The following is a 17,432-nucleotide window of genomic DNA, read 5'->3' as shown; positions in this document are numbered from 1 at the left end:
CAAGAACATTAAATGGTGCAGAGACAAATTATTCGACGAAAGAAAAAGAATAATTAGCAATTGTATATGCATGTAACTGTTATCGACCTTTGGATCTATTTGGAACAAAATTCACTATATATACAGACTATAAACCCTTACAATGGTTAATATCACTTAAAGAATCAAATTCAAGATTAGTCAGATGGAGACTAAAATTAGAAGAATATGATTATGAAATTAAATACTTGAGAGGAAAATCTAATTTAGTAGCAGATCCTTTATCAAGAATAAAACCAGATTGCGATATAAATGCCTTAGAAACGGAATCATTAAATGTTAACATTGATTATTTGGATTCAATAATTCAACGAGAAATAGACAATTTACCAAATGATTTTGAACCAATAGATGATGATTTATTATCTGATTTATCATATTTAAATGATGTTGAAGAAATTATACATAATGAAGAAATAAAAAATATCGAAAATACAAATGATAAAATAAATATTATATCAGATATTCAAAATAGAAAACCCGATATTAGAAATACCAATTTCAAATAGATCATTGAACACTTAATTTTTAAATAATCAAATTATATAAACGAAAGAATGTTTCTAGTTAGTTCGCTTGAGAGATTAATTGTAACCATTCAATAATACAAGATTAATTGTAATTTTTGTATTAAATAAATTTTTAAAAATAATTTTCGAACACCGAAAATTATATTTCAGATGCTGTTATTTATTGTGTACCTGTAAAAGATTATTATGAAAAAATTTTAGAAGCTCATGCTCAGTCTGGTTAGGTTAGGTTACGTAAACAATGTGGAACAAACCGGTGTTCTTGTTTTAAAAATAAAATAAAATGTAAATCACCAAGCCTCCATGCTGCAATAAATGATTGATTGACCTACAAAAAATAAATAAATAAGACTTCTTTTATACTATTTTTTTCATCTCATTCTGTAAACACAATAGTCTGTTATCCGAATTTGAACTAAAGTCCCAGGAGAATAGACAAACGTTTGGTCATTTTTCGACAAATAATCTATTGTCCGGCATTTAGCTAATACTCCGGGAGAATAGCTAAAATCCCAACTTCTCTATTGACCTATAACAAATACATTACGAAACTTTAAAAATCAGTTATGAGACCCACAATATCGTTTATGTGAAATAAAAATTATATTCACGTAAAATATTTGGTTTAAACATGATGGTTCAGTCGATTTGGTTCTAAAATGAATATCATCTTATTTTTTCCATATTTTTATAAAGGCATTTAAAATCCTGTTGTCACAGATTATACTGACGTTTAATGTAGAATTTATTGTGTATTATTCTCATTCAAGCGAATTCATTTTTTAAATAAACATTCAGCTTTCTATAAACTAAAATTTGGATATTAATACACTAATAAATACTATGTTTCCTGACTTCTTAGGTCAAATTTCTAATTATTCCTATTGATTTAAATTATCATTTCAATACGTTTTGTTACAGAGCCATGTGAGAAAACTTTCTGTGCTTGGGGAGCCCAGTGCATAAATGGTCCTGATGGTAAGGCCCTATGTCAATGCCCTACATATTGTAAACCTAAGGTAGATCTTGTCTGCGGTACTGATGGCAAGACTTACACTAATCAATGTGAACTCCGCTTGGCTTCGTGTAAAGCCCGCCTCAATACCCGAGTCAAATATGCAGGCAGTTGTGGTAAGTTCATCCTTGATTGTTTTAATGAGCTAAGTTGCGGTAAGCGGCGGTGTAAATGAATATGAATACCTCACCAAGAAATCTTATTCTTGTTTGATGCATGAAGTTTTATTTTTGTCTAATACCTGCTCAATTCCACATTTAGAACGTCAATTCAATTCATAATAAGAATATTGGTATTGTGTGATTCATACATAGTAATACTAACAAATAAACAAGTAGTTTGAATATATTTTCATATATTCATGATGTATTTGAACTATTTATTAATATACAAATTGATAAAAAGTGAAGTTAAGTTGTAACGAAAAAAAAACAAGAGACCTAAAATCAACAACACTTACAAGTATATATATATATATATATATATATATATATATATATATATATATATATATATATGGGTGATTCCGTTCTAACTGTGATTTTTTGTATTCAAAATTTCAAGATTTTAAAATTTAACTTTTCTAACTTTTTTATGCATATTATTCATCTATTTTACTGTAAAAATAAAACTCTAAGAGGAATTTACTACAACTTCAAAGTATCACGAGCAAGACACAAATGTCGGATTTTGAGTTCCACGGTACTGACTCATTTATCCACGGTACTGACATGGTAACTTAAGATATTAAACAACAAGTGCATCAATTTTCCTCAGTTTGATCATAAACATTAGAATTTATAAGGTAATTAGTTTAAATCATTTGTTACGACAAAAAAAAATTAATAATTTATCGGTAAATTCTAGGAATGGACATGACACGGTACTGACATTCAAGTGATGTAGTATAAGTTTTCTTTAAGTGGCAAGTTATATTGTATAAAAATAATGTTTAAATATCTTAAGAATTATTCAATTAACACAAAATTTTTATTAATTGATTATTAATTAATGACTAGTACAAAAAAACAATACAGGACATTGAATATCACAGTTATAATGGAATCACCCATATATATATATATATATATATATATATATATATATATATATATATATATAAAACTTCATTTACAATAATTGTTATTGTTATTGTTATGCATTTATACATATTTCTTACATAGTATTTGACAATAATTTAAGTCGATATATACGATGTGCATCTAAATGTTCTTGATTGTTTTTCGATCTTCATTGTTAAGTAAATGGAACGATAGTGGTGGCGTGAATATGTAGTGTCTATGTTTAAATCCGATTTCGATGGATAGTCCCTTGGGATGAAATGCACCTTCGATAGTGAAGCTTTGAACAATTGAATAATCATGTATAATTATACAATATGCTCGAGTATTTGCAGGAAATCCTACACCTACTTCAATTTCCACTTTCATATCGACCGTCAATGCTCTCATTCCCTCCTCTTGTTTGGAACAGTCTATTACAAAGAGAGCATGCATGATCTTTGAATGCTTCATAGTCCAATGTCGGATGTACTCTGCTCGTATTAGTATAACTTCTATAGAATGACATGTAATTATAATAGACAAGACTATAGTCGTTCTTTTCTAAACCCATCTTTAATCATTCGCTGGGCCAGAATTCTCGATTCAAAGCCAATCTTACGTTGTTGGTGTTCAAGTGATCAAATTTCGAGACATCGTTTGTCTTCGTGTTGCGTCTATCCTTTTGGAAGCAGACGATAACATATCGAGGTCTCTCGACAGACGAGCTTGTTTTAACTGACCAAATCTCATTTTTAGTATCTTTCGTTAACGTAGGCAATACACAAAGTTCCCATTTTCTAAACGGAATGAATATTGGTCGATCACTTTTTATTTGCTCTATCATGCGTAATTTGATTTCATCGTTAGGATAGACGTGCTTAACTTTCAACGCCATGCTATCTATAACAAACTTTATTGTAGTGTTGGATATCGTAAAGCAACGTTTACTTCATTCACTATTACAGCATCATTATCATGAAGATAACGAATGAATCGAAAAGTTTGTTTTCCATATGTAATTTTGGTGTAATAATTGAATACGTTGAAAATGTGTTTTAAAGGAATCAACAAATTAAACAATTTATCCACATCATTTAGTAGCGGTTTGTTGGGATAATTCCAGCCGGCTACAGCCATTTCTTTCGATTGTGGATTATAACACACCAAACTTCTTACGCTACTTACTATACCAGGATCTCGAACAATTACTATTTCCTTTCCACTTTGAATGTAAGAACAAAAATCGAAGAGGAATGCACCATAATTCGGTGATAGATACACATGTCCTTCGCTAGTTACTTCTAATTTCCCTTTGATTTCAAGTTGAGTTTCATACATGAGAAAAAATGCGTCACTTTGTTGGATGTTAAATTCCACCGAATCGCTGTTATTGAATGATTCCACGTAAGGAACATAGGTGTGGAAATCTTCTTTTCTTATAGACTTTTCATATTGGGGATCTCGATAAAGGTCAAATATCGAAGATATTTTTGTTGGTGGTGGTGGTGGTGTTGTATCAGAACGCACGTACTTTCTTTTTTGTGCCATTCTTCAATTTTAATCCGATTGCTTGCAGGAATGCAGGTGTAAGCTTCATTCTTTGGATCGATCTGCAAGAGACTAATGTTGTTACAGTAGCCAGGCGGCTACCTTTTCTAATGCAAAATCAGCTTTGTGACGATCTGTGAGTGACTTGTTATTCGCGTATGCTATATCAGATGCGTCCCGCTTTGTGTGTGTGTGTGTGTGTGTGTGTGTGTGTGTGTGTGTAAAGTAAAAGATTAAACTGTGAAAAAAAAGAACTCACGTCCTCAGTATTGATAGCCGGGAAGATGGACCTCAAAAGGCAAATTGTTTATGAACGAATTTAGCATACCTTCACCTTCGTGAATCGACATGAAGGCTGACTATCTACTCATGATGGAACCTAAAATTATAGCTACATTGATTCAAAAAGTATCATAACATGGAGATTGTTAAGCAAGAGCAGACATTAGCGTTCGAAAATTTCGATGTCTTGGATGGTTTGGAGCGGAGACGAAAACATGGACCTTTATTACCTGATTCGTTTCGAGCTATCATTTGCGGCCCCGGCGGATGCGGGAAAACGAATAATGTGCTATCCTTGTTGTTCAATGTGAACGGTGTGAAATTTAAGAATGTCTGCGTTTATTTTAAATCTCATCAACCAAAAAACCGACTGCTCGAAGAAGTTTTGACCGACGTAAAAGGTGTGGGATATTATCCATTTAAAGAAAACGATGAAATTGTAAGTACTGCTGAACAAACCATTCAAGAATATTTTTCCATGTGTAGAAATAAAGATATCGATGCCTTCTATCTATGTCAGACTTATTCGAAAATACCAAAGCAGCTGATACGATATAACTGCAATATGATTGTCATGTTTAAACAGGACGAAATCAACCTCAAACATGCCTTCAACGAACACGTTCCCCCCGACATATCATTTGAAGAATTCAAGAAAATGTGTTCCGAATGTTGGAATGATAAATATGGTGCTTTGGTTATTGTCAAAGATTTTAATTTACAAGATGGTAGATATCGCAAAGGATTCGATATGTATATAAAAATATCCTTATCAATCAATCATTCATTTTACATTATGATGCCACCAGAAGTGGATACTGTGCGAAAACGAAAAATTGCAGATCTGAAACGAATTATTAGGAAAAAGTATTTATCTTTCAAATTGAACAAAACCGAGCATGATGAGACACTAAATAGAATTTTCAAAACCATATCTAGTCTACTCGAAAATATCGTAAATACTACCAAAGAAATTGTGAATACTTCTAAGGAAATTGCATCCAAGACAACAACACCACCACCACCACCACAGCCTGAAGAGAAAAAAGAGCCTAGTTTTCTTCCCGATAAAGAAATATACAAATATGATCCGCCGAAAAACAAATCAGTTTTTACGGACGATGATGATGATGATGATGATGATGATTATGATGATGATAAAACTCAAGCAAATGAAGAAACTTTTTCTCCACGAACAGTCAACGAGCACTTTGAGCAATATCCTGAAATGAGCCGTCAATGTGTCATAGATTTCTTTAACCAAGATCCGCAAATCGATTATTTGTATGGTCCAAAGTATAATGTTGACAACGATCAGTGGACTTTGGGAAATAATCGCATCAACTTTGACATAAAAAACGGAGATATATTAGTAAAAGAAGATAATAAAGGATGGGATAGAATACCAACTACTCCAGGTCTTTACCAATTACTTTTCTACAGTTATCCCACATATACCGAAGATGATTTACCTAGATACAAAACATTATTGGAACGAACTGGGGTTCATTTGAAGAGAGATAGAACCCTAAAAGCTTCACAGCGGTGGAAGTATATCAACATTATTAAAAAGTTGTTTATTGCAAGACGTAACACTACCACTAGCATTGTAGGTAAAGGTTTACCTGATCACATTGTGAACTATAATGATAAAAATATAGAGTTAATAGCTTCCAAGGATGCAGGTAACACTTCGAATGACAATGAGATTGTTTCCATTTCCGAAGCCGATTATATATATTAAACAAATTCGATTTTATGCTTATTTCCAAAATGAGTCTCGACAAGTTTGTTCGTCATCAACAACATTCTGATAAAAAGAAGACAAATCTGATAAATAATCGAAGCACGATTAAAAAAAATCGAATTAACTGAATTGTCATTGAACACAAGTATACAGCAAATAAATAAATAAAATAAAATCTCTGGTGAGTAATGTATCAACTCAAAAGTATGTAGATAACGCAATAGAATCAAATCGTGAATTTATACAGAGCAACATAAAAAAAATTAAAGATACAATGGATGTAATACATAGGAATTATGATTCAAGGTTTGCTACTCTCAATACAAACATTGTACAAATAGCAACAAAAAAACATGTTGATAATGTTGTTTCAAAGTCAAATACCACACAGATGCACCAATTCGCACAAACGTATCGTACAAAATGTCTAATCAGCTTCAGAGACATGAAGAAATTCAACAAGAACTTTTATGTTTTGGATACGGAAGGTACGGCGTTTGTATTCCCTTTTGATTGTAAAATTGAAAGCTGTAAACAATATGCTTCTGATGGGAGTGTTTTATTGAATAATAATATGGAATATCAGTATCATCAGTTAAATGGACTTATCATAAAGAACAACGATAAAGTCGAATTTAAATTGGGCAGTAGAGATTATTTCTGCAAGGATCTTCTCGTACAATGTAATTTAGATAAATAATCAACCGCAAGCGGTGTAGACGCGAATAGATAAGCGGTGTAATTTAGAGGAATAATCAACTAACCGCAAACAAATAAGTCCCCAAGAAAATTTATTTTGTTATTCGAAATAGATATAACAAATGCTGCCAAGTAAATTGTTCACTACAAATTATGTCTGCAGACAGGATTCAACTTGTTAAGGAATTACATAAACCGATTATTATCCCCGTCGACGAACAATAATTAAAGGTCTTCATGACTTATGGCAGATGGATCTAGCTGAAATGAGACCTTATGCAAGACATAATAGAGGATTTAAAATTATTTTGGTAGTTATCGATTGTTTTTCGAAATTCGTGTGGACTCGTCCACTAAAGACGAAAACGGCCGAAGAAATAACTCCTGCATTTTCGAGTATTATCAGAGGCGGTAGAATGCCAAAAAATCTACAATCAGATCAAGGAACGTAATTTTACAATACTAAATTTAAAACTCTAATGAAAAAACATAATATCAATCATTATAGTACGTTTAGTACAAAGAAAGCTGCAATTGCAGAAAGAGTTATTAGAACGCTCAAAACGAAACTATAAACATTTCAGCTTAATTGGGAAATACAAATGGATCGATATTTTACCTCAAATCACAAAGGAATACAACAACACGAAACATAGTAAAATTGGATATAAACCGTCAGAGGTGAATCAAAGTAACGAAAAATTGATTTTAAATAAGAAATTCAGTTATTTGAAAATCGCCGGACCTAGAAAGTTAAATGTAGGAGATATTGTGCGAATAAGTAAAGCGAAACATGCTTTTGGAAAAGGTTACACCCCCAATTTTACCACTGAATTATTCAAAATTACGAAAGTGAAAATAATGAATCCTGTAAAGTATTTGTTAGAAGATATGACTGGATCACCCATCAGAGGTTGTTTCCACGAGGAAGAATTACTAAAAAATCGAAAATCCCAACATTTATCTCGTTGAAAAGGTGTTGAAGAGGGAACGTAATAGAATTTACGTCAAATGGTTACCTTTAGATAAAAAACATAACGGTTGGATATACACTGATGATTTGGTATAGAAAAGGGAACCAATCAGAGAAGTTCGGGAGCTAACATATAAATTGAAAGACATTAGTTTGAAAATCAACAGTCGACAAGTGAGTGTAGTCAATATGAATCAAGATTCTGGGTATTATAGTGAAGATAGTGAGACTAGTGTTACATGTACGGATGAAGAACAATCAAATTACAATCGTGATTTGAATCAAATTCTACTAAATTACGAAAAAAAGACAAGAAAAACATTATTTATTACATAGAGTTTTCAATGTTGGTCAATTTATGGTTGGGTGTAGCCTTAGCCCTGCCAGAAATTTTGCACCTATCAACATTTTATCAACATTTATCGGAGCTGTGGAACCTATCAAAATGTCCTTCAATACTTTCGAATGGGAACATGTCATAGATGCACTGCGTAAGGGTAAGGAGGAGTATTTCAATTCTCCAGATAACAAAAGTCCTATCGATTCTAATCTCTTGTACCAAGTGAACTTTTGCGATTTTTATTATAATATTGTTAATTTATTAAAGTCATTTATACCAAATCCAATGTGTGGCTTTTCCAATTGTATAGATTTAATATATGTCGTTTGTGATATTTGTTCTGACAACAGTTTAATAGGGAGAGCACTTAGAGAGTACCTGTACTATTACAAACTCAATGTAATCAATTATTTAACATTATAAAAATATGAAAATATTCTTTGTTTTATTTAAATATCGAATCCAAGTGTTATTTAAATGAAAACTTCTCTGATGTAGAATCAGTATTGAATGTGACGTTGGAAGTAAAGGATGCTTCTTCTTCTACTATTTCTATTTTTAGTTGCAAGTGAAAAAATTGATCTAAATTATGCCGTAAAATATATGGAAAGATTTGGATATATTTTTAAGAGAAATTCAATTTACCTGTAGATTGCACTCTTAATCCTGAGACAATTCAACTATTAGAGCGACCTCGGTGTAGTGTAGGTGAAAATGATGATGGTGAACATTCGTATAGAATGTTCGTATAAGAATAAGTAATACATTAGTATACCATTTATTAACACTTTAGTAATTGACAAGTGTAATAGTTATTTATGAAATAATGCCTAGGCATAATGATTTTTTAAATAATGAGATGCGCGACATGATTTGTGTGTTTGCTCAGTCAAATTATAGTGGCCCAGCTGCGGCTCGAAGATATTCACAATTATACCCAAATCGAAGGCGACCCAATTACAAACTGTATCGATATCTTTACAACCGCTTAGGTGAAACGGGGTCTTTACGCTCTAAAACTGAGCACGGTGATACAAAAAAGAATCGTTGCCGATGAAGAAGATGAAATTTTAATTTGTGTTACGGAGTATCCAGATATCAGTACTCGCCAATTAAGTCTGCAAACAAGTATAAGCCAATCATCTGTTTTTAGAATACTGAAGAGGGAAAAATTGCATCTATATCATTACACTCCTATTTACCTAAGATTTACCTAAGCGTCTACAATTTGCCTATTTTTTGCAAAATAAACAAAATGTTAACCCAGATTTTTAGATTTTTTGGATACAATTCTTTTTACTGATGAGGCAACATTTACCAGACGAGGAATATTTAATTATAAAAATAAAACTACTCATAATATAGCTGGCAAAGACTATATATATATATATATATATATATATATATATATATATATATATATAGATATATATATATATATATATATATATATATAGATATATATATATATATATATATATATATATATATATATATATATATATATATATATATATATATATATATATCGTTCATACAGATGTACCTTTCTATACAAAACGTTGGAATAATTAATCGTTCATCTTAGATTCTCATATTTTATATGAACATTTTAATCCACATAATACCTTCACAAACTGAAACTATTGAATCTGTAACCACAATAGCTTCAACAACAGTAGGTATATTGTTTCCAATACAATAACCTATTTCGATTCAAGCCACCTTCATTATTCTGTTTTCCTTAAAAACAAATATTAATTCGCTTAAGACATACAGACAGTGATTTATTGATATCAATCAAAGACAATATCATTGTTTATTAATTGATAGACAAAGAAGAAAGTTACAAAAGTCTTTTAGAATTGCAATTGAACTTACCTCACACATGTTTATAAATCTGAAAAACGGAACTCAACTACTTTGATTTCTAATAATAATTGTAAACACTAAATTGTAATGATTTTTGTAGCCTTGGTAGAGAAATAAAACTTTCAGGAAATTGGCGTAGTGACGGAGAGTTTAACTTGAACCATATCCTAAATTGGCTTTGGACTCAAATTCTTTTTTTTTCATATACAAATGAGTATTAGAATTTTATATTTTAATTTAACATATTTTTGTGCTTTTTAGATCATCTATTGAAAACTTAAAACGTAATATCCTTAAAATAATATTTCCATCATGATATGTGGTTCATTTCATGTGAAGGAGATATTTTTATGTTCATTTTCCGGGTCTTTCTGACTCAAAAACAATTTGTATTAGGGTGTAATATACCAGAATGAAGGCAGACACCTTCTGCGACAAGTTAAAATCAATATGACGCTTGCTCTGCTTTCCTACCGCGTGCCAGTCACGCTAACTACCTGTAGTATATTTTCGTGAGTTGTGAGAGAAAATACTCTGTACCTACATTCCGGTATCGTGGTTCCATATAGTCCGTGTTCGATAAATTCCGATTATTGTCGGGAAGTGTCGTGCGTGGTGAAGTGAATATTTGGAAATAAAGTTTTCCAAGTTATTAGCTAAGGGCGCTTTCATATACGCCAATTCTAATTTCTAGTTCTATGCTAGCTACCTATTCATATAGATTTTATTGAAATTTCACATTATTGAACTGATTTCATTACTAAAATAGGATTTATTCGTTGGTTTTTTCATTCGAAGTAACTTCAAACAATTTTATAACGTTAATATAATTTCAAATCTTAAGTCATAAACTGTGAAGTAATGAAGTAATCTTATTTTGATTCATATGATAAACTTCAAATCTACAAAAAAGGGAATTTGTTGATCTAAATTTTTATTATATTTACTTCATTGAATATTGATCGATTACAATCGCTAAGGTCCGAAAGATGTCTCCAACAATAGCTATATGCATATTAGCCAATCTATTATTTTTCAAGTGAATAACACCAATAAGACTAATAAGCTCCACTTTCTACATAGCAAAAAATTGAAAAATCTTATTCATCTATAGATGCAGATAAACTATATAGCACGTTAAGTCATATTTCGAAAAGTCGTACTTTTCAGTATTTTTTAAGTATAATATATATATATATATATATATATATATATATATATATATATATATATATATATATATATATATATATATATATATTTATATATATATTTATATATATATTTATATATATATTTATATATATATATATATATATATATATATATATATATATATTCAAAAGCGAGGAACAAGTGTGTGGCCGAGCTATCCTATGTTAATAATTAAGAATTTGCCTAGCGTTTTAATCACAAAATAAAAATATGCATTGTACTTTCTCTCTGATATAAATATTTCAGTCGTCTCCTAGACTCTTCAGTCGGCACAGATTCTGGATTTCGTGCATTGAAACGATTTTACCATTCGGGCTTATATATGGTACGCACAATTTATCGACTTCTGGAATTAAAACATGGCACTGTGATTTGTTATTACAACTACAAAGTATTAAAAATACCTCATGTTCTCTTAACAATTGTTCTGAATATCCAAACGTTCCTTTCATCCCATAAACTGAACACAGACATAATCAAAATTTTAAATCGAAGTAGATTAATGAAAGTCAATGACTTATGAATTTTTAAGATAATAAAAACTGATAAATTCTTGAAACAGATACAAAATATTACCTACAATAAAAAACTACCACTTGAATTACTGACTGACTGAATTACTGATTTTCTCTTGTACTAATAAGCAGATCGTTAGTTAATAAAGAAGGAATTTTGATATTAGTTTTTTTGCCTTGAATTTGTGCAATTTTTTTCCAAACTTGACTGGGGTCTGTATTGTGGGTAATGGATGAAGTATAACTTTGCCAACCAGATTTCTTACTTTATTTGACAATAAATTTAGCTTTAGCTTTAAGCCTTTTATGTATAATAAGGTTTTCTTGTATTTTGTGACGTCTAAACCTATTAAGAGCATGTTTTGATTCACGTATGGTATTTGCATAATCCGGACTCCACCATGGAACAGCCCTACATGCCGAAGAACAGACCGTTTTACCAATGTGAACCTCGGCAGCCGCAAGTATGCTCTTAGTGAACATATCTAGCGTATCGTTTATATTCGTAGAAATGATCAAAAATGATAAGTATACTTCGGAGAGAGAGGTAAACTCAGGCCAGTTTGCATTTTTTATTTGCCAGAACCTTTTGGCAACAGTTTCTTTATTACAGGGATTGGATATAATAATAGGAATGTGGTCGCTATCATGTAGATCATCGGAAACTTGCCAAGAAAGAGAAAGTGCAGTTTTAGGGTCAGTAGCAGAAAAGAAACCTGAGGAGATGTTAAAGTGAGTTTTGGATCCAGTATTTAACAGACAGATACCAGTTGAATTTATGACTTTTTCTATTGTGTTGCCTCTAGTGCGAGTTTGGGTGGCGCCCCACATAGTGTGATGTGCATTAAAGTCTCCAACAAGAATGTATGGTTGGGGAAGCTGACGAATTAGGTCTGTTAACTCTTTTTCATCAAGGGGGTGGTCCGGCGGAATGTATATACTGCAAATGGTAAGTTTATTGGGGCACCAAGTAGTTATAGCTACTACTTTAAGGTTTGTTGATAATGGGAGGTGAGATGAGTATATGTCACTGGATACAAATATTGAAGTACCGCCACTGGCTCTTATGCAGTTGGTACGTATGTAGTGATATCCTTCAAAATTTCTCAAATTGCGTTAATGATCAATTTTGACGTTGGTTTCTTAGAGACAAAGGAAGTCAGGTTTATGGGAGGAAATGATTTTCTGAATTATTTCTAGTCTATGATAAAATCCATCGCAGTTCCACTGTATCAGAGAGAATGTACTTGTTTAGGAAGAAGGGAGAGAGTATTTACTGAGATAATGTCGAGGAGTCAGTGGTACTCCCATCATCAGTAATAAATATTTCGGGAGGTTTTTTTTGTTCGGGGTGAAGTTTAAAGTTAATTCTATTGATTAGACGTGTAATACGGTTTTTTAAAGATCTTTCTTTTATATTAGGATAAATAAGGGGCAAATCCTTCAGAAGAAGGGTTGTGTTGGAAATAAATTTGTTGGCTTCGGGGAGAGGGTTATTGATGCCATATGTGTTTTAAAGAAACGTAACAAATTGGCAGTAAGTACATGCAGTAAGGGAAAATGATTCAGGAGAATCGTCGAATTGTTTATGTATAACGGAGTGTGATTCAGAGGTTATGAAGTGACAATCGTATTCAGTCAGTTTAGATTTTTTGGTCTTCTTTTTAGCAGGGTTTCTGGAGCTGGATTTGACAATTCGGGGGGAGGCATTGGATCTGGATGAAGATCAGTAGGAGATATAGACTGTGGTGAGTCAATGCTGCAGTCATTTAAACTGAGACGTTTTTCGCTAGTTTTTGATAAGGAAATTAGAGAGGGAAAATGAGAAAGGATGTCCTCCGAGGATATTACGGGAATAACCGAAGTATTAGTAGTGGCAGTAGGGTCAGCACAGGAGGTGGAGATCAGATTGTTGTTAGAAATGAATATTCTGTGTGTTGTATTTTCATGACTAATGACAGTCGAAGTTTGAAGAGAAAAATCATTATTGGTTGGTAATACGGAAGTTACTCAGTGGAAGCTGAGCACATGTGCGTATTCGTCATCAGGTGAGCCACATTTGACGTATGATATAGGAGAGGTGAGTGATAACCCTAGGTCTTGCAGTGCTTTCTCAATGACGGAATGGGGAATGGATGGACAAACATTGGAAATGAGTATTCTTTTGGTTGGAGATATAAGCCGACGTATAGGGATTAAATTGGAATTAACTAGGATATTTTGGTTGGTTTTTAGAAGTTCGTCGACCTGAGTCGTCAAAGATAAATAAATGCATATGCGTCCGTGTGATATTCTAGATGCGAAAATGACATTTTTAGGAGAGATGATGCTACCTATTGATTTAATATAGTCAAATAGTACAGTGTTGGGGATAGAAGGCATAATGATGGCCTGATTTCGTAAGGGCCATCGAGAAGGGTGTGGGGATTTTGCTAAGGCAGCATATGATAAGGGTGGAGAGTTAATATTTGGATTGTTTTTTGGTAGTAAGGGAAGGTTAGACATATTGCTGTGATCTTGGTTGCCAAAATCACAGTCAATAGTTGAAAAAAAAAATAAGAAAAACGGATCAAATATATAAATAAATTTCAGCTCGAGAAAAACCAAACAGTCTGTGTCTCAGTGATTGGCATATTGATATCCGGATACGTAAATAATTTTAAAGTATATTTACCAAATTCTATGATAAAAACGCTGCTTCAACAATTTGTGGTATCACATTTCAATTATAACAAAAAGCGAATAATTTATTATTGTGGGATTTAACTTAACGACTGAACCTAACGAGGTATACAGAAAGATTAAAAATACTACTATTTTTCAGATTAATATTATAATAATAATAATAATACATTAAAATAGGTATTCAATTCAATTGTTGTCGAATAGGGTGTCAAATAATTCCAAATATAATAAATAAAATAGAAAATAATAAATAAAATAGAAAAACCAAATAATGCAATCAATGAATAATATTTCAATATATAGAAGAAAACCACAAAATTTTAGGTAATAGTAATAGGTAATTAGTATAAATTCATAGCAATATTAAACCAGTATGCAGCATACCCGTAATTAAATATTATTAAAATAGAATCGTTTACAGAACTTTCCAGTAAATATGCCCTCAAATTTTTTCGGAATGCGGGAAAAGATGATATCGATTTGATTTCAATTGGCAAGTGATTGTGCATTTTTTTGCATTGTAAAATATTGAGCCTTCAACTAATTTTGAACGTGAAGTAGATAGGTAAAGGTAGTACTCCGCGTTCTTAAGTGGAGAGATGTGCAACAATCTTTCTGAAATTGGAGAAGCGTGCTTACAAATTAGGCAAACAGATTCAGAGTGAATATCTAACAGCTCTCTTTTGTAGTTTCAATATTCGCTCAAATTGAGTCGTACCACACGTACCCCAGAATGGAAGGGCATAACGGAGATGCGAGTCAATAAGAGCATGGTAAACTGTTGGTGGATAAGTTTAGTTCTTTGGATTTGATATGAAGTGCCGTGAGATCAGGGTTGCTCCAACAGGTACTAGTGTCGTCTGCAAATAGGCATATTTTACCACTGATATCTAGATAGGAGATGTCGTTTATAAACAAAAGAAACAAAATAGGGCCTAGTACTGAGCCTTGGGGAACTCTACATTCTATAGGCATGCAAGAAGACATCTTTATATCAACCCTTACAAGCTAACTTCTGTTGGTTAATGACTCAACCCATGCGAGAGGTGTTTCCCTGAAACCGTAGTACTGCAATTTGATAAATAAAATATTATGACTAACATAATAGTAAGCGTTAGAAAAATAACAAAAAGTTGTTGCAGCGGAGTGATGGCTGTTTATGCTAGAGTAGATATTATTTAGGAGGGAGAAAATAGCATAATTTGCGCATTTCTTACTTAAAAACCCAAATTTATGGGTAGTAAGTATTTCGTGTTCAAACAGAAATAGTGAAAGCCTCTTTTTGACCAATCTTTCTATGATCTTATATAACGTGGGAAAGAGTTCAATTGTGCGATAATTTTACACTTGATTTTTATCTCCTTCTCTATGTAGAGGTATATTATGGCCGTCTTAAGGCAATTAGGAAAGTTACATTTTGAAATGAAACCTTAATTAAAGTGGTAAGATGATTTAATGTCAATCGGGCAGACTAGAAAACATTTTTAATATAAGTCCATCAGTTCCAGATGAGTATTTATTTTTGATGTCATTGATAAATTTTTGACTACAAAGGAATTAATAAGGTTATCAGGTGAAGTAGAGATTATGCTCGATGAATAAGCCTTATTTCTTAGATAATTCACAATGGACTATGTTTCTTTAGAAACATTAGGAGAATTGGCGAGTTTCCTATTATAATAAATGTTTGGTAGCTTTTATTGTCTTTCGATCAATTTTTCTGTATAGTTTCAAGTAATTTTTGAAGAAGACCCTATTCGAGAATTTCCTTAGGTGAGAAAAAAAGCGCATGTTCTTTAAAAATATAAGTAAACCATTAGTAGAGTTTATTTTGCTTTTTTTTTTAATAAGTCCGAGGGGAAAAGAATTGGATGCCAGACCAGTTAATGTTTTTATGAATCTAGATAATTCGAAATCCACATCACCAGAGAACATGTTCCAGTCAGTTATTTGACAACGGTGCTTGAAGTTTTGGAAACTTTTTTCCAAAAAGATACGGCATAATTTGCGTGAAGCATTTTTAGTATTGGATTTTACCGAAAATTTTGTTAACGCTGCTTCATGGTCGGAGAGACCTGAATTAAAAATAGTACAGTCGGTGGATTCTGAAACATACGATTCGCAGAACATAGTATATAATACTACAACTAGTTTTAGTTTTTCTTGTTGGTGCCGTTATATGCATGACTATACCAATAGAATCAAAAATTGACTGAAGACATTCTTGACCAGCACATACACTGGAATAATCAATATTCAGATCGCTACATAAAATTAGTTTGCTTTTTTGAGGTAAGGATTCCAGTAAGATCGGTAGTTTGTGGTAGAAAGTATGTACGACAGGTGTTCTGTAAATACAAACAATATAGAGGTCATAAGTCTTGTGGTAGACGATAGAAACTTCGAATACTTTCTCGGATATTATATCATTGAACTGTGTTATTTCGGAAAAGTGGTTGTTTGTGGACATGATCATAGTACCTCCATGGGATAAAGTAGTTCTATTGAATCTGAATCTGGCTACTGTGGTATAGTTTTTCACAAGAACAGGTTCATCATGTTCCGTGATGGCATCAGTTTCTGAAAAATTAAGCTCCTTCAGTAGAAGATAAAAGAATAAAACCAATGTTCCACATATTAAAACTACAACGTGATAAATAATAATGGATTTGGTAGCCTCATTTATAGAATAAAAGACTATCTACTAACCGGTCAATGGTTCTATAAATATCATGTATCATGTCAGCAATTTGTTCACATTTCATGTATCCAACTATAAGCTGCGTAGAACTAATATGTATGTTGGTGTGAAATATGACATGAATAGGATACGGCAATGAGGTTTGTTGAGGCCTCTGACATTACTTCAGCTCTGGCTAAACTTATATATTTTATATAAAATATAACC

At 32.0% G+C, this 17,432-nt stretch overlaps 1 protein-coding gene across 10 annotated transcripts in view; it reads left to right on the top strand.

Moving 5' to 3' along the window:
* LOC130894048 (agrin-like) overlaps positions 1-17,432 on the top strand; it is a 451,778-nt gene that overhangs the window by 328,353 nt on the left and 105,993 nt on the right. For all 10 annotated transcript variants that reach the window (XM_057800666.1, XM_057800652.1, XM_057800642.1 and 7 more), the window contains one exon: positions 1,491-1,700. In XM_057800666.1, the coding sequence (XP_057656649.1) occupies positions 1,491-1,700 (210 nt within the window). The remainder of the gene's footprint in view (positions 1-1,490; positions 1,701-17,432) is intronic.

Source organism: Diorhabda carinulata, chromosome 1 (genome assembly GCF_026250575.1).
Source record: "Diorhabda carinulata isolate Delta chromosome 1, icDioCari1.1, whole genome shotgun sequence".
NCBI lineage: Eukaryota > Metazoa > Arthropoda > Insecta > Coleoptera > Chrysomelidae > Diorhabda > Diorhabda carinulata.
Note: the sequence above shows the minus strand (reverse complement) of the source record. Positions and strands in the feature narration are given on the sequence as shown.